This window comes from Gekko japonicus, unplaced genomic scaffold, assembly GCF_001447785.1.
Source record: "Gekko japonicus isolate JY-2015 unplaced genomic scaffold, Gekko_japonicus_V1.1 scaffold58, whole genome shotgun sequence".
NCBI classification, from domain to species: domain Eukaryota; kingdom Metazoa; phylum Chordata; class Lepidosauria; order Squamata; family Gekkonidae; genus Gekko; species Gekko japonicus.
This window is the reverse complement of record NW_015162475.1, coordinates 2293946-2316963: the sequence shown is the minus strand read 5'-3', so window position 1 is coordinate 2316963 and position 23018 is coordinate 2293946. Positions and strand designations below refer to the sequence as shown.

At 42.2% G+C, this 23018-nt stretch overlaps 1 protein-coding gene across 1 annotated transcript in view; it reads right to left on the bottom strand.

Moving 5' to 3' along the window:
• TRANK1 (tetratricopeptide repeat and ankyrin repeat containing 1) overlaps positions 1-20113 on the bottom strand; it is a 54229-nt gene extending 34116 nt beyond the window's left edge. The window contains exons 1-10 of the mRNA XM_015405760.1: positions 20003-20113; positions 13780-13909; positions 11564-11714; positions 10258-10376; positions 8648-8731; positions 8048-8186; positions 7323-7454; positions 4931-5101; positions 3589-3750; positions 808-1062 (exon numbers count right to left, since the gene is read on the bottom strand). Of these exons, the coding sequence (XP_015261246.1) occupies positions 808-1062; positions 3589-3750; positions 4931-5101; positions 7323-7454; positions 8048-8186; positions 8648-8731; positions 10258-10376; positions 11564-11714; positions 13780-13909; positions 20003-20109 (1450 nt within the window). The 5' untranslated portion in view covers positions 20110-20113. The remainder of the gene's footprint in view (positions 1-807; positions 1063-3588; positions 3751-4930; positions 5102-7322; positions 7455-8047; positions 8187-8647; positions 8732-10257; positions 10377-11563; positions 11715-13779; positions 13910-20002) is intronic.
• Between the last annotated feature and the right edge of the window lie 2905 nt (positions 20114-23018).

The window sequence follows — 23018 nt, the reverse complement described above, 5'->3', positions numbered from 1 at the left end:
AATATTATTATTAATAATAATAATAATAATGATAATAATAATAATAATAATATATTTTAAGAACGGCTTTTATTCGGGCTCAGCTATACTGGTAGCCGATCAGATTCTTTGATCTGTATTTGGCTTAAATAATGCCTGAAAAACACCACTAAGGTATTTTTCAGGGGGGGGGGTTCTGCTCAGTTTATGCCGAATGCACACCTCTAGTTTTAAGGTCTTGTTATCATTTCCCTTAAGCATCTACAGTGTTTTTATCCTATTCTTCCTCAAAGGAATTCAAGGCATCTTACATGGCTCGCCCTTCTTTCATTTTACCCTCACGATAACACTATGAGGTAGGTCTGACTGAATGACCCAATGCACGTTACTCATGGCAGAGCAGGATTTGAGCCTGGGTCTCCTCAGTCCACCACTTTAGCTTGCACCAGACTGGTTCCTGTTCCTTTAAGGTACATAAGGATATCATTTAAGAGTTCTCCTGAGCCAACACAGCTTGAACAGGAACAATAAGCCACTCACAGTGCCAAAATTGCAAGTGAGTGTGGTTATATCCCCCTCAGAATTTATCTGTACTGATTTGATCCTGCTGCCCCAATCACAATGAGCTTTTATCCATGAGACAGTACCACAGCTTTTTCAAATCACAGTTGAGCACACACAAAGAAGATCCTCTCGGGTATTTTATAAATATCACCTCATATTTCAAAAGATGGGGGAGACAGACTGTGACTTTTAAGACATCTGTTTTGGTCGAGAATAGATAAGATTCAGATTTTCAACAACATTTCAGTATCCAAGAGTTTTCACCTCCTCTCTCTATCAAGCATCTCATGAGCTGTACTCGTAGCTTATCACTCCTGTCAATGTGATTCAAGACAGCACCAATGTCGAGATCCGAGAGGTCACAGTTTTTGACAGGACCATTTCCTGACGTCATCTCCTTCGTGGCCTTTCGGGTCAGCAGCAACAGAACTTCGTGCCACTTTTTCTTCTCTAGCAACCTCTTTATCAAGCTGCTACCACAGGCAGGAGGAACGTCACAGACCACCTCTTCAGGGATTTCTGTTAACACACACACACATGGACCCACAGTCAGAACAGGACAGCCTAAGATAACCAAAGTTCAGAGGCACAAACGTACAAGTTGCTCTTCCATTCTGCAAGTGGCAGAGCTGTGCTGTCTCACTGGCAGTGCCAGGGGGACTCAACTGCATCATTAAGTCCTCTGGAATGCCACTATGACCCTGCTTGCTTTCCACTGATGGTGGCGGCAGCAACAATCATGTGGCTCGGGATACACCACAGTTGGCAAATTGGGAACCAGAATCACATGTGCGCTCCCACCCATTCCCCCAGCACATTTTCCATCTCTTTGTTCTTCCACTGGTCATAACCACAGTTTAGTGCTACCTTTCCTAACCACAGCTAATGAGCTTCCTCTGGAAGGTAAGTTAGCAAATCTGCTTAAGCACCATGGTTAAGATGTGGGACCTGGGCTAAAAAAAATTCTAATAAACAAGTCAGGTTCCTAGCTTTTTTCCTATGGAAGTTCCAAAACCAAATCTGGATCTTGTCCATCACTGACTTCCAGTCTACCAGATCAACCATAGCTTGGCTGTTCTTATCGTTCCTGCTACGTACTTCACTGAAACATTTCTAAATTGCCTGTAATGTCAACATATCCTTACTGCAACTGGCTTACTACTACCACTTTACCTGTGGGCCTCCCTCCAGCTTCTCAGGGGACAATCAGTATGAAAATGCTATCACTGGCATACCAGCTCAGAGCCGTGCATCGCACAAAATAAGCCCAGAGCATTTTTTTTGCTAAAAGGGGTACGTGGAAGAAGTTTTAAAACAGTACACTACAAACACAGACATTATAAAGTCTCCTCAAACACTTAAAAAAATATCAGGGAATGAGATGTTTCCTCTGCCAGTCTCTTGAAGATAAGAACAATGTGCCGAAAACATCATTGTTTCTCCCCCAGCATCTCAGAAAGTTTCCCTTTGTGACAGGGATACAGAACCCTCTCCCGTTACAAATGTATTATAAACGCTAAATCACAAATAAGTCCAGGGTACGTCAAACTTTCTGGCAAACACTGAAAGGCTCTTTAAGTGAGACAAGGGTGACAAAGCCTGTCTCCTTTTGATAATCCAAGGATGCAATATGATGCCTCGGTTCCTCAATTCAGCTGGTCAGCTTTCGCTGCACATTAAAAGATCCAAACTCTGTTGTCCAGATTAGAACCAAAAAAAAAAAAAAAAAATTGAGGCCAAGACTTGACTTGCTACACTGATCCCACTCAAATATTAATGCGGAGGAACTGTCTCCGTAGTCAGTGGATCTGGACAGCCATTAGTCAGGGTTTTATGCTATGAAACCCAAGCTAGCGACTTGCTCAAAAAGGCAGCTGATAGGTTGGTCCATAACAATACTTAACAATTATAGAATGAATGTTCAAATCACTTCTTAGAAAGATTAGCTACCAGCCTGTAAGATAGTGCTGGTTTTTATTTCATGCTGTGAATGATTGCGGATTTAAAAAGTTGCTCTTTCTTCTGCCCAAACTGTTTTAATCTTGACTGGCTGTGGACTCAGGTGGTAATGCTAAGGATGCTTTCCAGGGAGTAAGCCCCACTAACAATAACATGGGACGTAATTCTGATTAGGCCTGTTTAGGATTGTTTTCATCCAACACTGTTAGTTTTGATAGTTAGGATAGATTCCCTACCTGCCTTGAGTGTCATATTTGGGTTAGAAAAGTGGAATATAATTTTTGTTCCATTCACATCTTACCATCCCACTAAGAAGCACATGGTGGCATATATGAATGGAGCAACCCGATTCCCCCCCTCTCAGCAACTCCGGAAGGTAGGACAGGCCAAGATATATAAATCAAAATATCCCAACTTCATACTGCAGAAGAGGAACGGAGTCTGAGAGAGTGGCCTACCCAAGGCCATTGGTCACACGGCTGAGAAAAGCTCACATAGAAGCCTAACAAGCTAATCCAAAAAGCAAAGAAACCTTTACACACCTTTGTTCCTTCAAACATTACATTATTTTGGAATGACCGATGGATGCAAAAAGTGGCTGTGGGTAGAGTGCACCAGCGTATGGGGAATCTGCGTTTTTTTAAATATTCCCAAAAATAAAAAAGCAAATCTAGCATCTAGTGTAGAACTACTAGGATTGCCTGGGAATGGAAGTACTTTACATACTCAAAAGTACTATGCAGGTAAGTATTACTAGAAACCATGCATTTATTTTAACCTGTGCGGTGGAAAATACGACCTTAATCGCTGCCAACGTATGATGACCCCATGGGTTTTTCAAGGTCTCTGCATAGCAACCCTGGACTTCCTTGGTGATCTCCCATCCAAATACTAACCAGGGCTGACCCTGGCTTAGCCTCCGAGCTCTAACAAGATCGGGCATAGCCAGGCCCATCCAGGTCAGAGCATTAACCTTGATCTTTAGAACAGTAAGTGTTGTTTACAGAACATTATGCTTACAATTCAGAAACCAGAAATACATTATTAGCTTCTACTAAATACTACAAGGAAGGAGACGCACTGTACCTCTTACTGTAGACAGCAGCCTCAAAAGCCTGTGGATTGCTTTATGCTCCAGCAAGTTGGTGACACGTGTGGTGCTTTCCAAACGGCAAAAGCTCTCAAACTCCTCAAAAGCATCCTGCAGCAAAGCGGCGACAGATGGGGAGGCTTCAGCTTGCTCTGCAACTGAACAACATTGAAAAGCACAGTGATCAGCCTTTTCTGTTTGGAAGGGGAGAACTCACAGATTTGGAATACAACAAGGCAACAACAGACTGAACAGCATTTCTGGCCTCTCCCAGCGACGCGCAATTCATTCCTTGTTTCCAAACTTACCACCTTTCCGTACCAGCCATCTGCCATGGAATCCCCATCAACTGCACACGATTCAGGGAAGGATTCTACTGCCATTGCTCATGCATGTAGGACACCTCCTGGCCAGTGTTCCCTCTACGCTGAGTTAGTGTGAGCTAGCTCACAGTTTTTTAGCCTCCAGCTCACACATAGTTTTGTCTTAGCTCAAGAAGGATGGCTTCAGAGCAAACTCACTCACAACTTTAATGCCAGTAGCTCACAAAGTAGAATTTCTGCTCACAGGACTCCAAAGCTTAGGGGAACATTGCTCCTGGCCCTGCTGAGCCTTGCCCCACACTAATTGAGAGTGTCTATTTATCTGGGGAATCTTATATTCCACCTCTCCAGTGGCCTGCAAGAAGTGCCCCACAAAGTAAAAACAAGGCAATAACATCATAAAAGAACTATCAATATTAAAACAAGCCAAGGCACAAGAACAGCACAGAACAATATTTGGCAGCCTAAAATGTTATCCATAAAACAGCCCTCAGGCTACATGCAGACCATGAAAACAGCCTAGAAAGAAAGCAAAGGAAAATCCATAAGTTAAAAGCGGAGGTTAAAAAAATGCTTTGTCCTGGTGTCTAAAGGACAGTAAGTCCAGTGCGAGGCAAGCAGTTCCTGAATCCGCTCCAAAATGCAATGAATGCACATGTCCAGAGAAAGCTTCTGTGGGTACCAAATGCCCATATATTATACTGGTAACACCTTCCCAATATTAATAGCAGCTTTGTATTACTTTCAAACTCAACAGCTACAAGCACATCCTGCTTAGCATTAACTATGCTTTATATGCGTAAGGATGCAACGACAAGGCCTGGTAGTTAAAAGGGATATCACGGCTGGGGAAATTCATGCACAGAGGGGACGGGATAAGGGGAGAATGTTCAGTTAATGAGTCCTAGTCCTTCAATCATAGCTAAGTGTAATATCTGCAAGTAGGCTACTGCAAATAAAAGGACACATTTTCTCTAGCTAATTACTGATCAGACCAGGCAGTCCAATAAAATACCTGATGATTCCTCAGAAAGCAAGGCATTTCTCTCCATGAACTTATTGATTATTTCTACAGGCCTGAATTTCTTGTTCTTTTTAAAGATATCCATAGCAGTCTTTGAGTGCGCATCACGGATCCTTGGATCCACCTTGGCATTTAGAAGCATCACCACATCTTCAATTTGACCTAAGTCACAAAACATATGTAAGAATACAGAACCTTTCTTCATTCATAATAGGAGAAGCGTTGCGTCACATGTTCAAGTTTGGAGTTTGACACTTTCAGGAAGAAAGAGCCTCTGAGTAGAACATGACAGCTATACAGCAGTCTTGAAAATGGTCAAAAGTGCATCAAATATCCATCCATTTGCTACATTCCACACCATTATACCAAGGCACACAAGTCCCTCATCTGATCCCTGCCTGCTATAGAGCAGACGGCAATCACCACAAGACAAGTGTGGGTTACACAATCTGTGTGGCAGAATTCACTCTGTTGGTGGTGGTGGGGGCACAGAAAACTGTTCCACAGAAGCATCCTTCAGTTCAGCAGAAGGGACATATGTAAAGTTACAAAGAATTCCAGGAGCAAAGCCCTGAGAAACTAATAGGGTAAAAGCCTCTCCCCCCCTCTATAAAACTGATGTACAGCAATTCAAATTGTGATTTCAAACAGAAACAAAAGGTACACCTGGAATTATGTCTGACCCATTATGAGTGCATATATTCAGCCACAGAAGAGAAGAAAAACCACTACATTTAACTTAAGGTAAGCAAGCATGTTCGATGCACAATGGTCCAATCATCACTAAACGCCGAAGTCAGAAAGCTTTCCCAGTAGTTCCACACAGATGCTGGAAAGCACTGTGAATATGGCTGAACCCTGTAATACCCCACAGCTCATACTATAGAGCAGTTAATACCCAATGCTACTTTTTGACTCTGATCCAACAGATTGGGGGGGGGGGATGGTGGCAGGTCAAAGAATCAAGCAAAGTACCCAAATGAAGGCCAAACCTAAACACTCCGTTCCATTCTTCCTTTTGGTGAAAACCATGCGTTCAGACGCCATGGTATTCTAACTTTTCCGTCACAAAACTGTCCTCTGTTTACAGCGATGATGTTCACTGGGCAAGTGACGGAAGGGACAGGTGGTCGTAGCCAGCTAGGTTAATAATCCCATTTCCTCTGTTTACAGCGATGATGTTCACTGGACAAGTGACGGAAGGTCGTAGCCAGTTAGGTTAATAATCCCATCCGTATTACAGAGAGAACTTGAATGAATTACATGCCCATCAAGATGCTGGAACGGATACCTGTTTCCCCAGTGCCACCCAGTGGACTAAAGAAAAATCCAAGCTTAAAAAAGAACTAACTATGCAACTGCAGCTCTATGCAAAAATCTCTAGAAACAGCCTTCCACAAAACCAAGACACCAACCATGAAAGTTTTTCACTGGGGAAAGAGGGAGTAAATCCCTGGGTGTCAGATGATGCTAACCGTTCACATATAAGCCCCACTGACTTAAACAAGTCCCCAGGAGGAAAATGAATGCTTCCAATTTGAAATGCTACTATTTTCTTTCAATAGGAAAGGCTCCTATTTATTACTGTTATTATTATTATTATTCTCATTTTTTTTTAATCCTGCCTTTCCTCTTAGGAGCTCAGGGTTCATTGTTCTTCATGCCTCTGTTTTATCCTCACAACAGTCCTGTGAGGTAGATTAGGATGAACATTTGAAAAGGTATAAAATAATGAGTGCCAGGTTAGAAAAAGAGAATGAAGTGCATAAATAGGTTTATGGCCCCAGTTGGCCCAGAAAATAGTCTGGTGAGACTGAAATCTACAAAGGAACCCCAGGAAAAAGAAAGGCAAACCAGTCACAATAAATAATTGCATCATCTATAAGTGGTTTACACAACGCTTGTGTAAATATATGATAGAACTCTTCACTAAAGTAATCACATAAAAGTGAAATTGTCCTTGGTAATTACAGCAGATTTCAGTTGCCACACCTTCCCCTTATTTTCGAAGAACAGGCGGTTTAATCATGTGATCATCTAAGGATGGGCCCACCACACTGGTGCCCTCTGCTCAGTAATGATACTGAAGCATGTGGAGGTGCTGCTGATAGCTGCTCCTTGGGTTTGTAACTTCATCTAGGAAGACAAGCAACTTTTGCAAATGAACTTCTTATAAGAGCACCACTTCCGTGGCAGGCGACAGGCACAGCACTCTCACAGAAAACGAGTTTTGGGTTTTTTTCCACGTTTCAGTGTTCTGATAACTTGTAACCTGGTACTTATGATGAGGGACAGGACAGGCTGAAAGTTGAAATCAATTTCATGTCACCGAAAGTAAATATATGTTACAGTGGAGACAAGTCCCCAATTCTGTTGAACTTACATTTTGAAGAATATCCACTTGTTTGGGATGCGACAATGTGAAGAACCGTGGACCCATCCTCATTCTGCTGGTTGATACGAGCCTTCAGTTCAGGTTTATGGTCAAGTAACCATCTGAAAAGGTGGTTTCCTTCTAAATAAATTTAAAAGGCAGAAGCATATGCCATTGGTCTAAGAGCAAGTTTTGTGCTGCACTTTCACAAAGACCAAGAAGGGCAGCTTGTAATAACAAATTTGTTCATACTTGATTTTACTTATTGTGTGTGTAACAGCAGCGTCTCTGTTGGAGAACAGTGGCCATTCTTTTCATCAAGGGGACCACAAGTCAAGACTGACGTATATAGGAGTGCCACCCTAGTGCACACTCTGCAGACTGGTTCATATTTTCTTTACTAGGTCAAGCAAGACGGTTTTGTTCACTAAGCTAGGCAGCAGTGCTATCTATGTAGTCAAGGCTGGCAGGCATGACTTAATGCCACAGGCAGGCACATCAGTGTTCTACTCTAGTCCAGTAGAGCCACAAACTCCTGCACCCTTGCCACTTACAGCACTAGCACCACAAACCCAATGGAGGGCTTTGAAATTCACCTCATCATTTGTGATGAAATTTTTGTCTCAAGGTGCTTCTTTTATAAATAGCCTTCAGCATCAAATTAGGTCCTTCAAATACTCTGCAGAATCATTCAGGCAGGCCGTCATTTAGAGAAGACTGCTTTTAGCACTTACTTGCTTTGATACAAAGTTTGATGACCGCATGAAGAGGACAAGTGCCGACACTTTCTATGTTTGCTCCAATAGAGATCAGCCACTCCACCAGTTTGGGTATTCTTTCCATTCTCTCATACAGGCCAAAGAGAACATATTTCTAGTTTGAATGACAGAAAATATATGGTAAAGCTTCTCTCAATTTAGCTTATTTTTTCCTCTATAGCTTTTATATTACCTTGTGATGAGAAACTAAATTTTGTAAAAGTTTTCTATTAATAAAGAAATGTAAAAAGAAAAGAAAAGATATAGTGAAGCCACTGGATGCATGCAAAATCATTATTATAAATCAGGGTAAAGACTATTAAAAACAACAACAAACATACGACTTTCTTGGCAGACCGCCCACTAAACTCCCAAATTGTTTTTCTGTAGATTTTTCTAATTTAGGGGAATGGGGGGGGGGGGAGTTGTGCTGCATGAGGCACTTCTGGGTTGCTAAACTGGTATCACCTACCATACCATACCATACTTATGCAAAACCCCTGAGCAAAATCCATTTCCCAGTTTTGCTCAACCAGTCCCAAGAGAAAGGACTTCTATTAGAAGGTTCGTACTCACATCAAACAGATCTTTCAACGACAAATTGGTGACTCGCAGACCCCTGGGCAACCTGTCTTTTTCAGCTGCCAACAAGAGACAAGCCTAGAGAGAGAAAAAACATTTCTGAACATATGGCCCTTTTACTTATCAACTCTAAAATACATTCAAGACTATTCTTCTGCAGATTACCGTGATGTTTGCAAGAAAGCAGCCTGGTACTGGAAGGCCATGATGTACTGGTGACACTGATGACAGGAGGCCTCTCTCCAGCAGTATTTCATCAGCTTGGAATTCAAACCAGTTTCTAATGCCAGCATCATCCTGAGGTTCTGTATGAACAACTACCATTCATTAAAAAAACCAACCCCGTTCTGAAGCCCCATTCCTAGAGCCGTATGAGAACCAGCTCCTGTTTTGCATAGCAATGCCACCGAATCAGAAAGACGGTGGGCTTGTAATGCGAGTTTGCCCCGCTTGTAATATTATCTTTTACTAAGCCCTCATCCTGGACGTCTTACTCCAATTGTAAATTGAAAGTAAGGTGTATCTGAAGCTTATGTCCTGCTTTTGCACCTACTCAGTCAGTATTCCCCAGACCAGACCATGAGGGATGGCAGAGATGTCCAGTTTACACTCAGAAGTTGATCACTTCATTTTCTTATTCAGACTTGACTAAGCTGTCCTGAAAGTGTGGGAGAGAAGTCCAACAGCCTAGTTGCAGCAACAGGCACCTCTCTCTTGGTTGGCAGGTGTGACCCGTGGGGTGGGCAACACAATCCCCACTGAAGGTACTTTAGCTGTCTCCTCTATTAGGGGATCAATGCCCAGGAAGAAAGACATTTTTGGATCAAGGCAGTGTAATGCACATGGGATGAAAAGGAGCACTGCGCTATTGCCTACAATACACACTGTGCCTTCATCTGCTGCATCAAGCATTCAGATGCTAGGAGTTTGCCATTACAAATTCTGAAAATATGATCAGCGCTTGGACAGCGGTGACTACCTTTTGGGGAAGGAGTGTATCGAACCCTGTTTGAGAGAACTTTTTTTTTAAGAAGTGAAGAAGCACTCTGTGCGCACTGAGGAGCGCTAGAGGAGAGGTTTGCTTCCCTTTGCCAGCATGGGAGCACCTTGTTTGCACTACAGTGGGATACAAGCATGACAAGTGGGGGCCCACGAGACTCAGGGTAAGAAATCCCATTCTCACCCCCTTTGCCTGCCGAGCCCAGAGCAGCTCCTGTACTCTGCTACTGGGCCCGGAGTGGCTCCCGGATTCCTCCAGACACAGGAGGTAAGTCCGTTGCTTGCGTGCACGGGCAGAGGAGGGATTTAAACCTCCACAATGGAACTTTTTCAGGTTTTCAGATTTTTCTGCAAACGTGGAGGGTGGCAGGTCCCACAAGTCCGCAGAAGTATCTGTTTTATGTCCCTCTTTCTTTCCTCAGCCATAACGGGTATATGAACAAAACATTCTGAACTCCACTAAGCATCTAAATTAAGAATGAACACTTGTTCCTCAACTGATCCTAGGATATCACAGCCCCATAATCCAAAACTTGTGTTGTTTGTAAAGTCACCCTAAGCTTAAGAGAGAAAAATGCCAACGTAAATAAAAAGCAGAAGCCTACCTGCCACTGTCCTCTCCTGACCAGCTTTTCAATCACCAGTTGCCAAACTGATGGACAGAATTTTTCTTTCACGATTCCCTTAGCGATAGATAAAATCTGTGGGGCAATAGTTCTTTCATCTAAGAGGGAGAAAAGGCAGCTCCGGCTTACACCACAGTTGTGTATTTACAAACTCACAACACTGATTAAACACAGAAAAGAGAATGCCAAACACTGAGGATTAAGAAATTCAAAGTATCTACCAAGAACTATATTAGGGAATCCTAAAGCATTTTTTAAATTGCTAGAGTGTCATCCTAGGATCTGGGAGAGCCAGATACAAATCTCTACTCTGCAAATAAGCTTGCTGGGTGACCTTGGGCCAATCACAAACTCTCAGACTGACCTTACATAGTTATTGTGAGGAGAAAATTGAGTCAGGGGAGAATGATAAATGGCTGTAGGGTCCCATCCCCCCCTCCCGGGAAAAATGCAAGTTATAAATGAAGTAAATCTCTCCTTATATATAATTGAATAGTGGGTGCCAAAGTTCTAATTCTAAAATGCACTCTCTTAGTGTATGGCTGATGGCACTGCTTCTCAGCATATATCGCCACCAATCAGAAGGCAAAGCCCGGGTCCCGCCCACACCACAACTGCTGCGACAACCTGGTCTTTTGCATATGGAAGCTGATTGGACTTCACTCCATTCCACACCTCAAACTCCCCCCCCCAGGCAGTTGGAATGGCAGTTGCATATGGAATCTGCAGTATTCTGGTGGTGTGCAGATCCCAGATTCATGTTTAAAAAGCAGACTGACACTGTTTGCCCAAAGCCAGAGCACTCTCCCAGAGCCTCTTTCTAGATCCCGTTGTATTTATTTCCACAACGGGCCTTATTTCTAGTTCTTTTATAAATAGGTTGTATTCAGGCCTATTCAAATGTCATTTTACTGTGCCTAGAATAAGGAAGAGAAAGTCTTGGGCTCACACAAACCCTCAACCCATCCCCTGCAATCCCCTGAACAGATAAACACAGAATCTCATTGCCCCTATAATCCAAACACCTACAAATCAGAAGACCAGATCACAGAACCTGATGAACGCTACCTACAGCTTACCCAGGTGCATGTATCTCTCTTGCTGGATCACAACAAATACCTGAAAACAAAAGGGCACTGCAGAAGCATCTTCTACAGCCTAACAAAAGAAAAAAATCTGCTTGCAGAGAATGACGCCCACTACAGTCTTCCACAGTGCCATTAGCCTTTGAATCTACTCCTACTGCAAGAGTCTATGTACAATGTAGTGTCTGATGTTTACTTACTGTTTGCACTCGAGAAGATGCCAACTATAAACTCTGAAATTTGAATCACATCTGTTGAATTCAGGAGAAATTTCAAACCTTGACAAAACACACTAGCTGCATCTAGAGGCCGTGACAATTTAATCAGAGAATAACCGGCTCTGTAGTAGCCCTAAAAGGGGAAAGCAGTCATCATAATTATATTTCAGTAAAACATGTACAGAATTGGCAGAGTTAAGTAATTTAACATCAAGTTCATAATGGCCTTTCTTCAAAGATCAAAGGAATGAAAAGCAAAAGAACAGGTGTGTGGAGAGACAATGGGATGAAACTGGCCCTTTCCTCAGCAGAGATGCTCTTGTGGAAGAAACAATTTCACCTCCCTGCCCTTCCCCAATTCCAGAACACCCAACCCACATGGCTTATTTATTTATTTAGAAAACTTTTAAGGTACTTCTCCAGGACAACTTGCTCGAGGCAGCTTAGGAAATGAGCCGTTATAAAAACATAAAGCGTTAAAAACTATTAACTAAAAGACAGCATTAAAAACTCACCCAGAGCATAAAAATAGTAGCCTGCTAAATCATGTTAAGCTGCTCAACATTTTTCAAACTAAAATACATCATAAAGATGGGGCTAAGAGATCAACCTCTTAATAAAAAACTCAGGAGACAGAAGCGTTTTGGCCTGGTGCCTGAAGCAGAGTAATGCAGGCGCCAAGCAAGCCTCAAGAGAAAGTGCGTATCATAGGTGAGATGCCACTACTGAAAAATCTCTGTGTTTGTCTCCTACCTCACCTCTGATAGTGGAACATGGAGAACCGGGCATGAGAGGAAGATTGTAATTGGAGGGCTGGACTGGCTATTTATCCATACAGGTTCTGCAACCCTTGGAATGATCTTTCTGGATGGCAGGGGCAGAGTGGTAGGACAGAGGCCCATATCTATTAGCCCACCTGTTCTTACATACCAGCATGGCACATCCTTAGCCTGAACACCCATTCTTATCCAAAGATTCCTCCCTCATGCACTGGGATGCAATTCTTATGGATAATCCTGAATCCTGTATAATATTTTGTCAAACTAAAAAGATTCCGCATTCTGCTTCCAAAACATTTCAAGGAAGCCTCAAAAGGAGTTTTGCAAGTCAACTGTAACTAAAGACAGAAATTCTTATAACAAACCCATGTTTGAAATCAGCTGATTTCTCAACATGTGATGACCGACAGCCAAATATGTCACCCACCCAAAAGGACAGAGTTTGAAACGATATGGAGAAAACATGAAAGAACTGTCTGCTTTTTTTCCCTTTGTATTTGTGTACGTGTGTGTGCACCTGGAAGTCATTCTGACCTCAGGTGACTGACCCCTACTGGTGGCCTGGAGGATACTCAGAGGGGTGGCTGAACAAAGCCTGCCCCTGTCCTCCCGACTGCTGGTATTCCAAGGAGGTCTCCCATCCAAGTACTTGCCAGAGTCAACCCTGCTTAGCTTCTGAGATCTGATGGGCTATCCAGGTCAGGGCAGAACTGTCTGCTTTTTAATTCCGTGCAAGTTATAACATTTGAATGTTGTTTAAAAAATTGTTTTTGTCACGTAAATCAATAGGGCCTAAACCTATCCACACGGTGCAACCCTAAACAAAGTTACACCCTTCTAGGCCCATTTCATAAGACTTAGAAGAGTGTAAAGATTGCACAGCTGGTAACAAGCTAGCAGAGAATCTCCAGCACAAGCCCCCAACCAATCTCATTCACTACTGGAAGAAAACTTGTAGTTATAAAGCATCAGCATTACGTATGACAGGAAAATAAAACTCTGAACATTCCAAAGGCACCAACACTAACTGTGTAGGGTTCCTGAAACTTCCCATTCATTTTTGTAGCTTTTAGACGAGCTCCCTGTTCTGATTAGAGGACACACTGTAAAATGACACTATTTTTCATTCAAACAACTCTTTCTAAGCAAAGGCCATAAGGAGTTTTCCAATGTGACAAAGCTACCGGTGAAACCCAATAAACAAATATAAATTCCATAGTTCTTCCTGCAGCAGGAACGCAGTCAAACTCATTTCACTTCACTAAACAGAAATGCAAAGGAGCAGATCACTCAACCTCCTCTTGCAAATGGTCTTATAAAGTTGGACACTGCTTCTAAGATATTTGGTATTCAAAACTTTAAATTGTGATCAAACAATCAAACAAAAGAGTCTGATGAGCAACACGGAGTGCAGAGTACCTTAACGTAAGCTGGATCATACTGGATACTTTCTTGTGCTGAGAAAAATGCTTCGTCCCACTTATTTAGATTGTAAAAGGCATTGGATCTATTGCACAGTAACACTGCCATGTCTCGGCTGTGAAGAACCCTACAAGAAAAGTATTGCAATGTAACAAAACTATTGCTTTCAATCACTATTATGAAAAAAACCCCACAGAAACATATACCTCCCCTTTCTCTACACAAGAAAAATAAGCTTAAGAAAAATTATGTAAAACATTACACATTTACTCGGTGCAATTCCAACTGAATCCCGCTAGGGAAAAAAGGTTAAAAAAAAGGTTAACAGTATTCTATTTAGGATTGCACTGTTAAGAAGCCAAAAACTGTTAAGGCAAATCATAGCACTTTTTCCCATTGCAAGGCTGCACTCAGATGTCACAAACAAGCAGACGTTTATTTCCAATGGGCATGAACCTAGTTGCTGGACTTGCACATCAGTTCCCCCCTACCCCAATGTGACACACCAAGACAGAAGAAGAAAGTCTTCACTGAACTCTAAAATCATTGCAATGTCCAGATGCTGACACTTTAGCAAACAAAATTCTTCCTTTCCCAGTAACACTGTACTTAAAGCATTCAATCAAACTAGGGGTCAGCTGAAGATTTCAGTTTTCAATCTCAGTGAATTGCGTGCATTTAAAATTATGAAAAGAGGGAGAAAAGGAAAGCTGGAAGATCAGTGGAGAAACAGAATGGCTAAACGAAATAGGTTAAAATAAGCATAGTCTGCACTCAAGACATCACGGTTAACCACAGTTGGATTAGTTCCTGCCCCAAGCAGGAACTGCTGCTTGGTATTAAACCAGGATTCTGAACTATGGATGGAAATGTTGTAGAATAAAGCAAGTGTTTAAACTACCAAGATCCATAATCTAGCCTCCACACATATTCTTACATATCAGCTCTGCTAGTGATTTTTGTTGGCCAAATTAACATGTTAATGTGTTCTGGTGTCAGTCTTTGTGCATAGACAATTAACAGTTAAGACCAGCATCGGAAAACACATTCCATAGACATGGACGATCATAGAGTACATAGGTAACCCTTTGCCTGTTTCCCAAGCCTTATTGCTAGTCAACCAATCCTTATAGTTTAAACCAGGGGTCCCTAACATTGTGCCCGTGGGCATCACAGCACCCATCAAAAGCTTTTAGAAAGGGTGGGGGGTTTCCTAGGTGGGGCTTTTGCCCAGCACAGATTCTGACTGGCTATGCAGATTAAAAGCTGTCCTGTTAAAACAAAGCTTTTACCTGAATTGTTGAAGAGTTACCATTAGACCTATATGTAACCATAATCTCTGACATTTTTCCTGGATTTCTTGAGGAAACCTTGATTTCTTCTGCAACAGCCATTTTGTGATTGCGCCCAACACCCTGTGTCAGAATTCCAAAGGTGCCTGCAAGGTTCTGGATCTCTGGTTTAAACATTTAGTAATATAGATCCCTATTTTATTCTGAACCACAGTTTGCACCTGACATGTTACCTGTGGTTCATATTAAATGACTTGTTATGTCTGAATGCAGAAATCCCAGTTTAGTCAGGGGCACTACCTGTATAAAGGTAAAGGTTTCCCTTGCTCGAAAGCTAGTCGAATCCGACTCTAGGGGGCGGTGTTCATCTCTGTTTCCAAGCTGAAAAGCCAGTGCTGTTGGAAGACTTCTCTGTGGTCATGTGGCCGGCATGACTAAACGTCGAGGTGCACAAAACGCTGTTACCTTCCCACCAAAGCAGTACCTATTTATGTACTTGCAGTTTCTTGCTTTTGAACTGCTAGGTTGGCAGGAGCTGGGGCCAGAGACAGGAGCTCACTCTGTCGCACAGTACTAGGGTCTCAAACGGCTGAACTACAGACCTTCCGGTCTGCAGCTCAGCGTCTTAACCTCTGAGCCACTGCCAGCCCCTCTGTATACAGAGCCGTAAAAGAGCTGTTCCAGCTATCAACAGTGCCTTCTTTTTCTCCTTTCTTTCAACCCACACATACCCTCCTCTATTAGTAATGACTCACTAAACAGGACTGTGCAGCTCCAGCCACTCCAGAGGGAAGATTATTTAAATGGCTATGGAACAAAAGATCTCACTTTTAGGCACTTTGCCAACACATACAATATCAATTGAGCTACACAGGACATTGTTACAGTCTAAACCAATCACAGCCCACCGCCATACTTTCTTGCCCACGGTTCTTTACTTACCCCCCTCCTATCTCAAGAGGGTGTGAGTAAGTAAACCACCAGTGATCATGTTTTTCTTCCCAAGCGTCTGTTAGACTAAAATGCAAGGAAAGGAAAGATCGAGGACTACAAATCTGTTCATTTCAAGAGTTTTTTTAAAAAGCTTAGGGAATGCAGTGAAGCAGCTAGGTAAGAAAGGAGTAGCTAATATTTGAGACTGACAAGGGAGGCAACTTGGCTCACCCTGCCAATAGCAAATGGACAGCCTACGTAACAAGCATCTGTTGCCAGCCTGGGAATTCAAAGGAACTCAGCTTAGCCTCCAGGGATTCTGTTTAGAAACCAGGCACACCACAGACTAACCAGATCAATGAACAAAATGTAGTCTGTTATGAACATAACCAGGGTTTATGCAGGCATCTGAATTAAGCCATGAGTTGAAGAAAAAGGAGAAAAACCGCAAAGTGGATCTAATGTGGCATTTGCAGGAAGGAAGTGGCTGGGGGCATGGGAAGCTTGGACATTGAGAAATCATTGGGACAGTGAACCCAAGCAATGTAGGTCTTCCCTGGTCCAGAGTCTGCCAGTTATGGCTACCATTGGTGCAGTAATGTGAAATGACAACCCCAAAGCGGAAATCAGAACCAAAAAGTCACGTTCAGGGGCACTGAATTCCACGCAATAGCTCCCCAGCAAGTTCTCCCACAACCAATCCATTGTCTTTTAATTGTCAGCCATACCATTATTTTAAAAAATAGACTGGTTTAAAATGAAATCTGGACTTAATGTATACTCTTAAAGCTGGAGTTACAACCCTCCTGTAAAAGGCTGCTTTCCCCTGCATAGGGAACAGCATTATTGGTCACCACACAGCACAATAGTTCACACACTGGGGTTGATACTGGGGGCAAGGGAATGGAAAGTCAGTCACTGATGCAGCTGGCTGTACTTTTACTCTATTATCCGATTGTTGCACTGACTTGACACCCTAATTAAAATGTTTATGAAGACAAAACACCTGGACATTCACCTCCCAGCAACTAACACCAACCCTTGCTTTTGAGTGAGATTATTTACTGTTTCGTGGGGCTAGGCAGATATAGGATAAAGGAGAAGGGGCAGAAAGAAATCAGAAAAGAACACTGTAACCAAGAAGGACCTTCTGTGGTATTGATTCCAACCAGCGCCAGTTCACAAAAAACAAATTGCAGGTCTTTAAAAAAAAAAAAAACACCCAACCCTGTTATCTGAAATCATGAACATTAAAATACCTAAAGACATAATTTTCTTAACACAGTAAAAAATAATGGGTTAGATCAAGCCAGCTTTTTTGCATTCAGTCCTGCCCATTTCCCCTCCTTACCGCAGCCCCTGTACCACATGACTTTTGTCCATGCAGGTCTGATGATCTCCAGCATAGCACTCTTTGGTGAGCAAAGGGGGACCCCCCCCCATTCCCTTTTCAGCAGCTTACAAAGTGGCTGGGAGCCACTTATACAGTTAAATATTTTAAACACCTACAGTGCACTCTTCTTGGATCATAAAGTCTAACTCAGTTTTAAAACAATACATTTCATGTTTATAGCAGCCCAATGGTACACACCCTGATTTAGGAAGCATCTCCCCCCCAGAAAAAGTTATTTAAATCAATGAATTAAACCTGCTCTCTTTCCTTCTTCTGAGCAGAGCTGCATCCTCCTAAGCTCCCTGACCTCAATGGATGTAAAACGGAACAATTCTGCTTACGAGTGCAGTGACCAGTGTTCCCTCTAAGCTGAGTTAGTGTGAGCTAGCTCACAGTTTTTTAGCCTCTAGCTCACACCTTTTTGTCTTGGCTCAGGAAGGAGGGCTCCAGAGCAAACTGATTTATGCTGTAGCCAAATTGCTCACTCACAACTTTAATGGCAGTAGCTCACAAAGTAGACGTTTTGCTCACAAAACTCCACAGCTTAGAGGGAACATTGGCAGTGACAGCAACTGAAACCAATCTACCCCCATTGTAAACATTACATGAAATGTTATACTCAAATCAGGTTATGCCCAAGAAGTGTATAGCATGTCAATATGTACCCTAATAAAAGTTACAGAAAGCATCAAGAACTGTTGGCATATTTATAGAAAAACCAAATAAAATAGCACTCCAGCCTACTTCCATATTCCTTAATAAAGCAGGGTCAGATGGCCTATGTGGAAGAGATGGGGGGGAGATAAAACCTTGGCTTCACATTAGCTACGCTGTCCTTTATCTCCTAGACTGCAAGAGACAGCCGACAATATCTCCTGGCTCAGGAATGTACGGAATGCAGTTCAAGGAGACAACAGATCCCACTCCCCTGCACTTTCCTGCTTACGGAACTCCAAAGTTTGAAGAGATTCTTTAGAAGCTAGGGACTTGCTTTCTCCTACTCCAAAGGAAATACAGAGTTGACCTAAGATGAATCTTCACACAGGTCTTAAACGAGTACTAGATCTGTTCTCAGTGCTGAACCTTAGTTCCACGCTAATTATTCCTAAGCAATTCATTTGCTACAGTTTCCCGTAAGGTACTCTGGGCTTGGTGATCCCCAGTAAGCAGCGCTGTAGCGAGAAATTTCGGGTTGGTGCGACATGGGGAAATGTTGTGGGGCAGCAGAGGAGGGGGGCAGCAGCTGTTGTGGGGTGTGCCTCACATATGAAGGGGCGGAGCCCGAAAATGCCCCAGCATAGCCACGGGCCTGCCAGACTATGCAAATACTCAGTGGAGGATTATACAAAATTAAAACAGATTAAATTAACTCCTGGCCAACTGACAGATGGTCCTCCTGCTAGCTGCCACAGCAATCTTTCCCCACTCTGCCTAGGTGCTTCCTCAAGCAGGATGGAGAAACAAAAACAGATGAATACAATCATACCACACAACTGTAAGCACCATCAATGTCCTTGGGTAAAAACCCAGCCTCACGTGATCATTAAATGATGAATCACTTCGATTCAGGTCCAATAACAGCAAATATCACATGAACAGTTTGGTCCAGGATGGTATTGAAAAGTCAAGCGTCAGACAAGGACCTGGGAGACCCAAGTTTGCATCCCCCTTTGCCGTGGCAGCCGGTCATGCACTCTTAGCCTCACACTGTTGTGAGGATTAGAGATGTAAAATTTCCGGAAATTTTGAAGCTTGGGGGGAAAAACCCGTTTTTTTCCCCAGAAAAAAACGGAAATTTTCGGAAAAATTGAAAAAAATGCTACATTAGCATTTCTTTTGTCTTTTCTAGATTGAAAGTCATTCTGTTACTTTAGGAACATAAAATATGACTATGGACATTTTTACTTGGCATGAAATTATCACAACTAGCATATTAAAAATATAGTGTATCCAAACAATTATTACAAACAGAATACCCACCCACATGCAAAAACAAAACTGAAACCTTTTTCTTTTCTTGTGACAATAGCACCTCCTAAAGGAAGAAATGCATCTTGTTCTTGCATTGGAGAGTTCAGTTTGTAACCTAGGACTTGCTTGTCCTCAGTGCACAGAAATTAGATCAATCTGATACCATATATATTACAAATAATTTGGAAAATATTTGAACACCTTGTCTTAAAATATTTTATTCATCATGTTAAAATAAAACGTTCCATAATCAATTTATTTTTCTTTTTTCAATTTTTCCAATTTTTCGGAAAAAAACAAAAAGGCTTCAGGAAAAAAAAATGGGGGAAAAACGTTTCCCCCCCCAATTTTTCCGGTTTTTTTCCAGGCCCTCACATCTCTAGGTCCAATAACAGCAAACATCACATGAACAGTCTGGTCCAGGATGTTATTGAAAAGTCAAGCGTCAGACTAGGACCTGGGAGACCCAAGTATGCATCCCCCTTTGCTGTGGCAGCCGGTCATGCACTCTTAACCTCACACTGTTGTGAGGATAAAGGAGAGGTGAACAGAATGTCAGAAGCGGCTTCAGACTCCCACTGGGGAGAAAAATGGGGTATAAATCAAACAGTTGTTCTTTAAAAAAACTTACCGTGCTGCTGGATGTGAACAAAGCAATGCCCGTATTGCTTCATCGTACTTTCTGATGGCCACAGAATAGTTTCCATTTTTGAAGTCATGATTTCCCTGTGTTTTCATAAACTCAGCATAGGCAAAGGGATCTGTAAAGCTGAAAGGATCCATTCTGACAGGGGAGGGGGAAAACACAGAGTTTTAATGCAACAACTATCCCCACCTAAAAAAAGGCAAGAATATTCACCAGTAAAATAACAGAACTAGTTGAAGAGCAGTGAGAAAAATGCAACTAAAGACTATTGTCTGCTGATTCTACAAACAACAGATGACCCAGACTGGCCAGATTAGCGCATGAAAAGAAGCAAGGTTTCCGCAGGAAGGAAGCTGTAACAGGAACTGAGAAATAAGCTGCCCCTTTTTGTTTGATTTTCTTCTTTTGATGGCATTTTTGCTGGAAAAAAATGTATCAAGAATAAAATATTCAAGTTGAAGAATCAGTGGAACTAAACTTTCTGATGGCCACAGAATAGTTTCCATTTTTGAAGTCATGATTTCCCTGTGTTTTCATAAACTCAGCATAGGCAAAGGGATCTGTAAAGCTGAAAGGATCCATTCTGACAGGGGAGGGGAAAAACACAGAGTTTTAATGCAACAACTATCCCCACCTAAAAAAAGGGCAAGAATATTCACCAGTAAAATAACAGAACTAGTTGAAGAGCAGTGAGAAAAATGCAACTAAAGACTACTGTCTGCTGATTCTACAAACAACAGATGACCCAGACTGGCCAGATTGGTGCATGAAAAGAAGCAAGGTTTCCGCAGGAAGGAAGCCGTAACAGGAACTGAGAAATAAGCCACCCCTTTTTGTTTGCTTTTCTTCTTTTGATGGCATTTTTCCTGGGGGAAAAATGTATTAAGAATAAAATATTCAAGTTGAAGAATCAGTGGAACTAACAACAGGATACTTTCGGGAACTACAAAGTGATTTCACAGCCTGATGGCATCACCCTGACGGCAGTGGTGTCCAAAATAGATTTTAGTTGAAGAGGACTTCTCTTGATGGTGCAACGCATTCCGCTAGTGAAGGAGAAACCACAACGAATTCAATAAAACCTCATGTGCAATACAGCGATGCTATGAAACAGGCTTTTACCTGACTGGGAGATGAATGTACCACATTCCGGGTTTGAGAGCAGCAAACATTCTACATTGCAAAAGTGAAACTAAACAGCAAGGACAGATTCGGGCATCTTTAAACACCCAGCACTTATGAGGCTGCTTCAGTTGGGGAAAAAATGTTTCAGATTGCTCTGTCCAAATGCATGTACATGTAATTCTGGGGGATCTCCAGGTTCCACCTGGAGGTTGGCAACCAGTGTTCCCTCTAAGCTGAGTGAGCGTGAGCTAGCTCACAGTTTTTTAGCCTCCGGCTCACACATTTCTGTCTTAGCTCAGGAAGGAGGGCTCCAGAGCAGGCTAATTTGTGGAGTAGCCAAATCGCTTGCTCACAGCTTTAATGCCCAGTAGCTCACAAAGTAGAATTTTTGCCCACAATACTCCACAGCTTAGAGGGAACATTGGTCCTGGGGTATGTAATATGCATACAAATACACAGTACTTAAAATACCAAACAACACTTAACTGGAAATATTATTAATATTTTGTTGCTAGGCATTTTTATTTACTCTAAAATCCACTTTTAAAAATTACCAAGAGGAGGACACACAAGCTGTGATTTCAGGACTATCTAAACATACGTCGTACTAACAATCTCATCCTAAGCCAAGTTACACCCTTCTAAGAGCACTGACTTCAAGGGAATAACTCTGCTTAGGAGGGCGTTATCAGAAGCCACCAGAAGCTTTCCATCAGCCTTGCAAACAGGATTCCAAAAGCAACTAGTAAACCAACCAAAAAGAAATTATTGCCCCACTTGCCCTATACATGTTTAACTTAATCGTGACCACCAAGGGAAGGGTGGCTTTTGAGACAGTGCTCTGGCCTAAGGACACTCATCTTTTTGCAAGCTTGTTTTAAGCTCCTCTCAGATGATATTACTGGAACAGACAGAATCCATTGCAGATGTGCCGTAGATACCCTTTCACATATCCCATGTTTTCTTAGGAAATGTATGGCATTTTCCACCAGACACATTAAAAGCAACTAGATCACTCTACAAAGCTAACACTACAACTGGAAGATTTCTGCATGAGAATACATTCAAACAAGCCATATGTGTCATAGGAACGCTGTTACCTTCCCACTGAAGTGGTACCTATTTATCTACTTGCAATTTCTTGCTTTCGAACTGCTAGGTTGGCAGGAGCTGCGACACACTCGGGTCTCGAACTGCTGAACTACCGACCTTCCACAGCCTGCAGTTCAGCGTCTTAACCACTTGAGCCACTGCAGCTCTGTGCTGTAGATACCCTTTCACATACCCCATGTTTTCCTAGGAAATGTATGGCATTTTCCACCGGACACATTAAAAGCAACTAGATCACTCTACAAAGCTAACACTACATCTGGAAGATTTCTGCATGAGAATACATTCAAGCAAGCCAGCCCACCTATGCATGTGGAAGTGATGAAGTCTCATGACAGCCTGACCACACGTTGTACCTAACCCAAGCCGCATGTTCCACACCCCTGATCTAAATCAACATGTTAAGTCTTATCACAGAATTGAAACCTAAGAAGAAGTAATACATATTCAGCCATGTTGCTTTACTGTTTGAGAGGTCTGACAAAATATTAAGACAGTAATAAAGGTGTACTTCTTTTTGTATGACTGGTCTAAGGACTGTAGAAATAAACTAAAGACAGTAAAAAAAATATATACAAAATTACAATAAACTATGCTCTTCAGATGACAGATACAAAGCCTGGGATTAGACAGAGTTGCCTGCTATATTTTCACACCTCAAGACGAATAATTAAATTAACTAGTCCATTTTATCCCTTCTCGCAAGGAGTTCAGGGCAGCATACCCAGTTCTCCCCCTTCCATTTTATCCTCACAACAATCCTGAG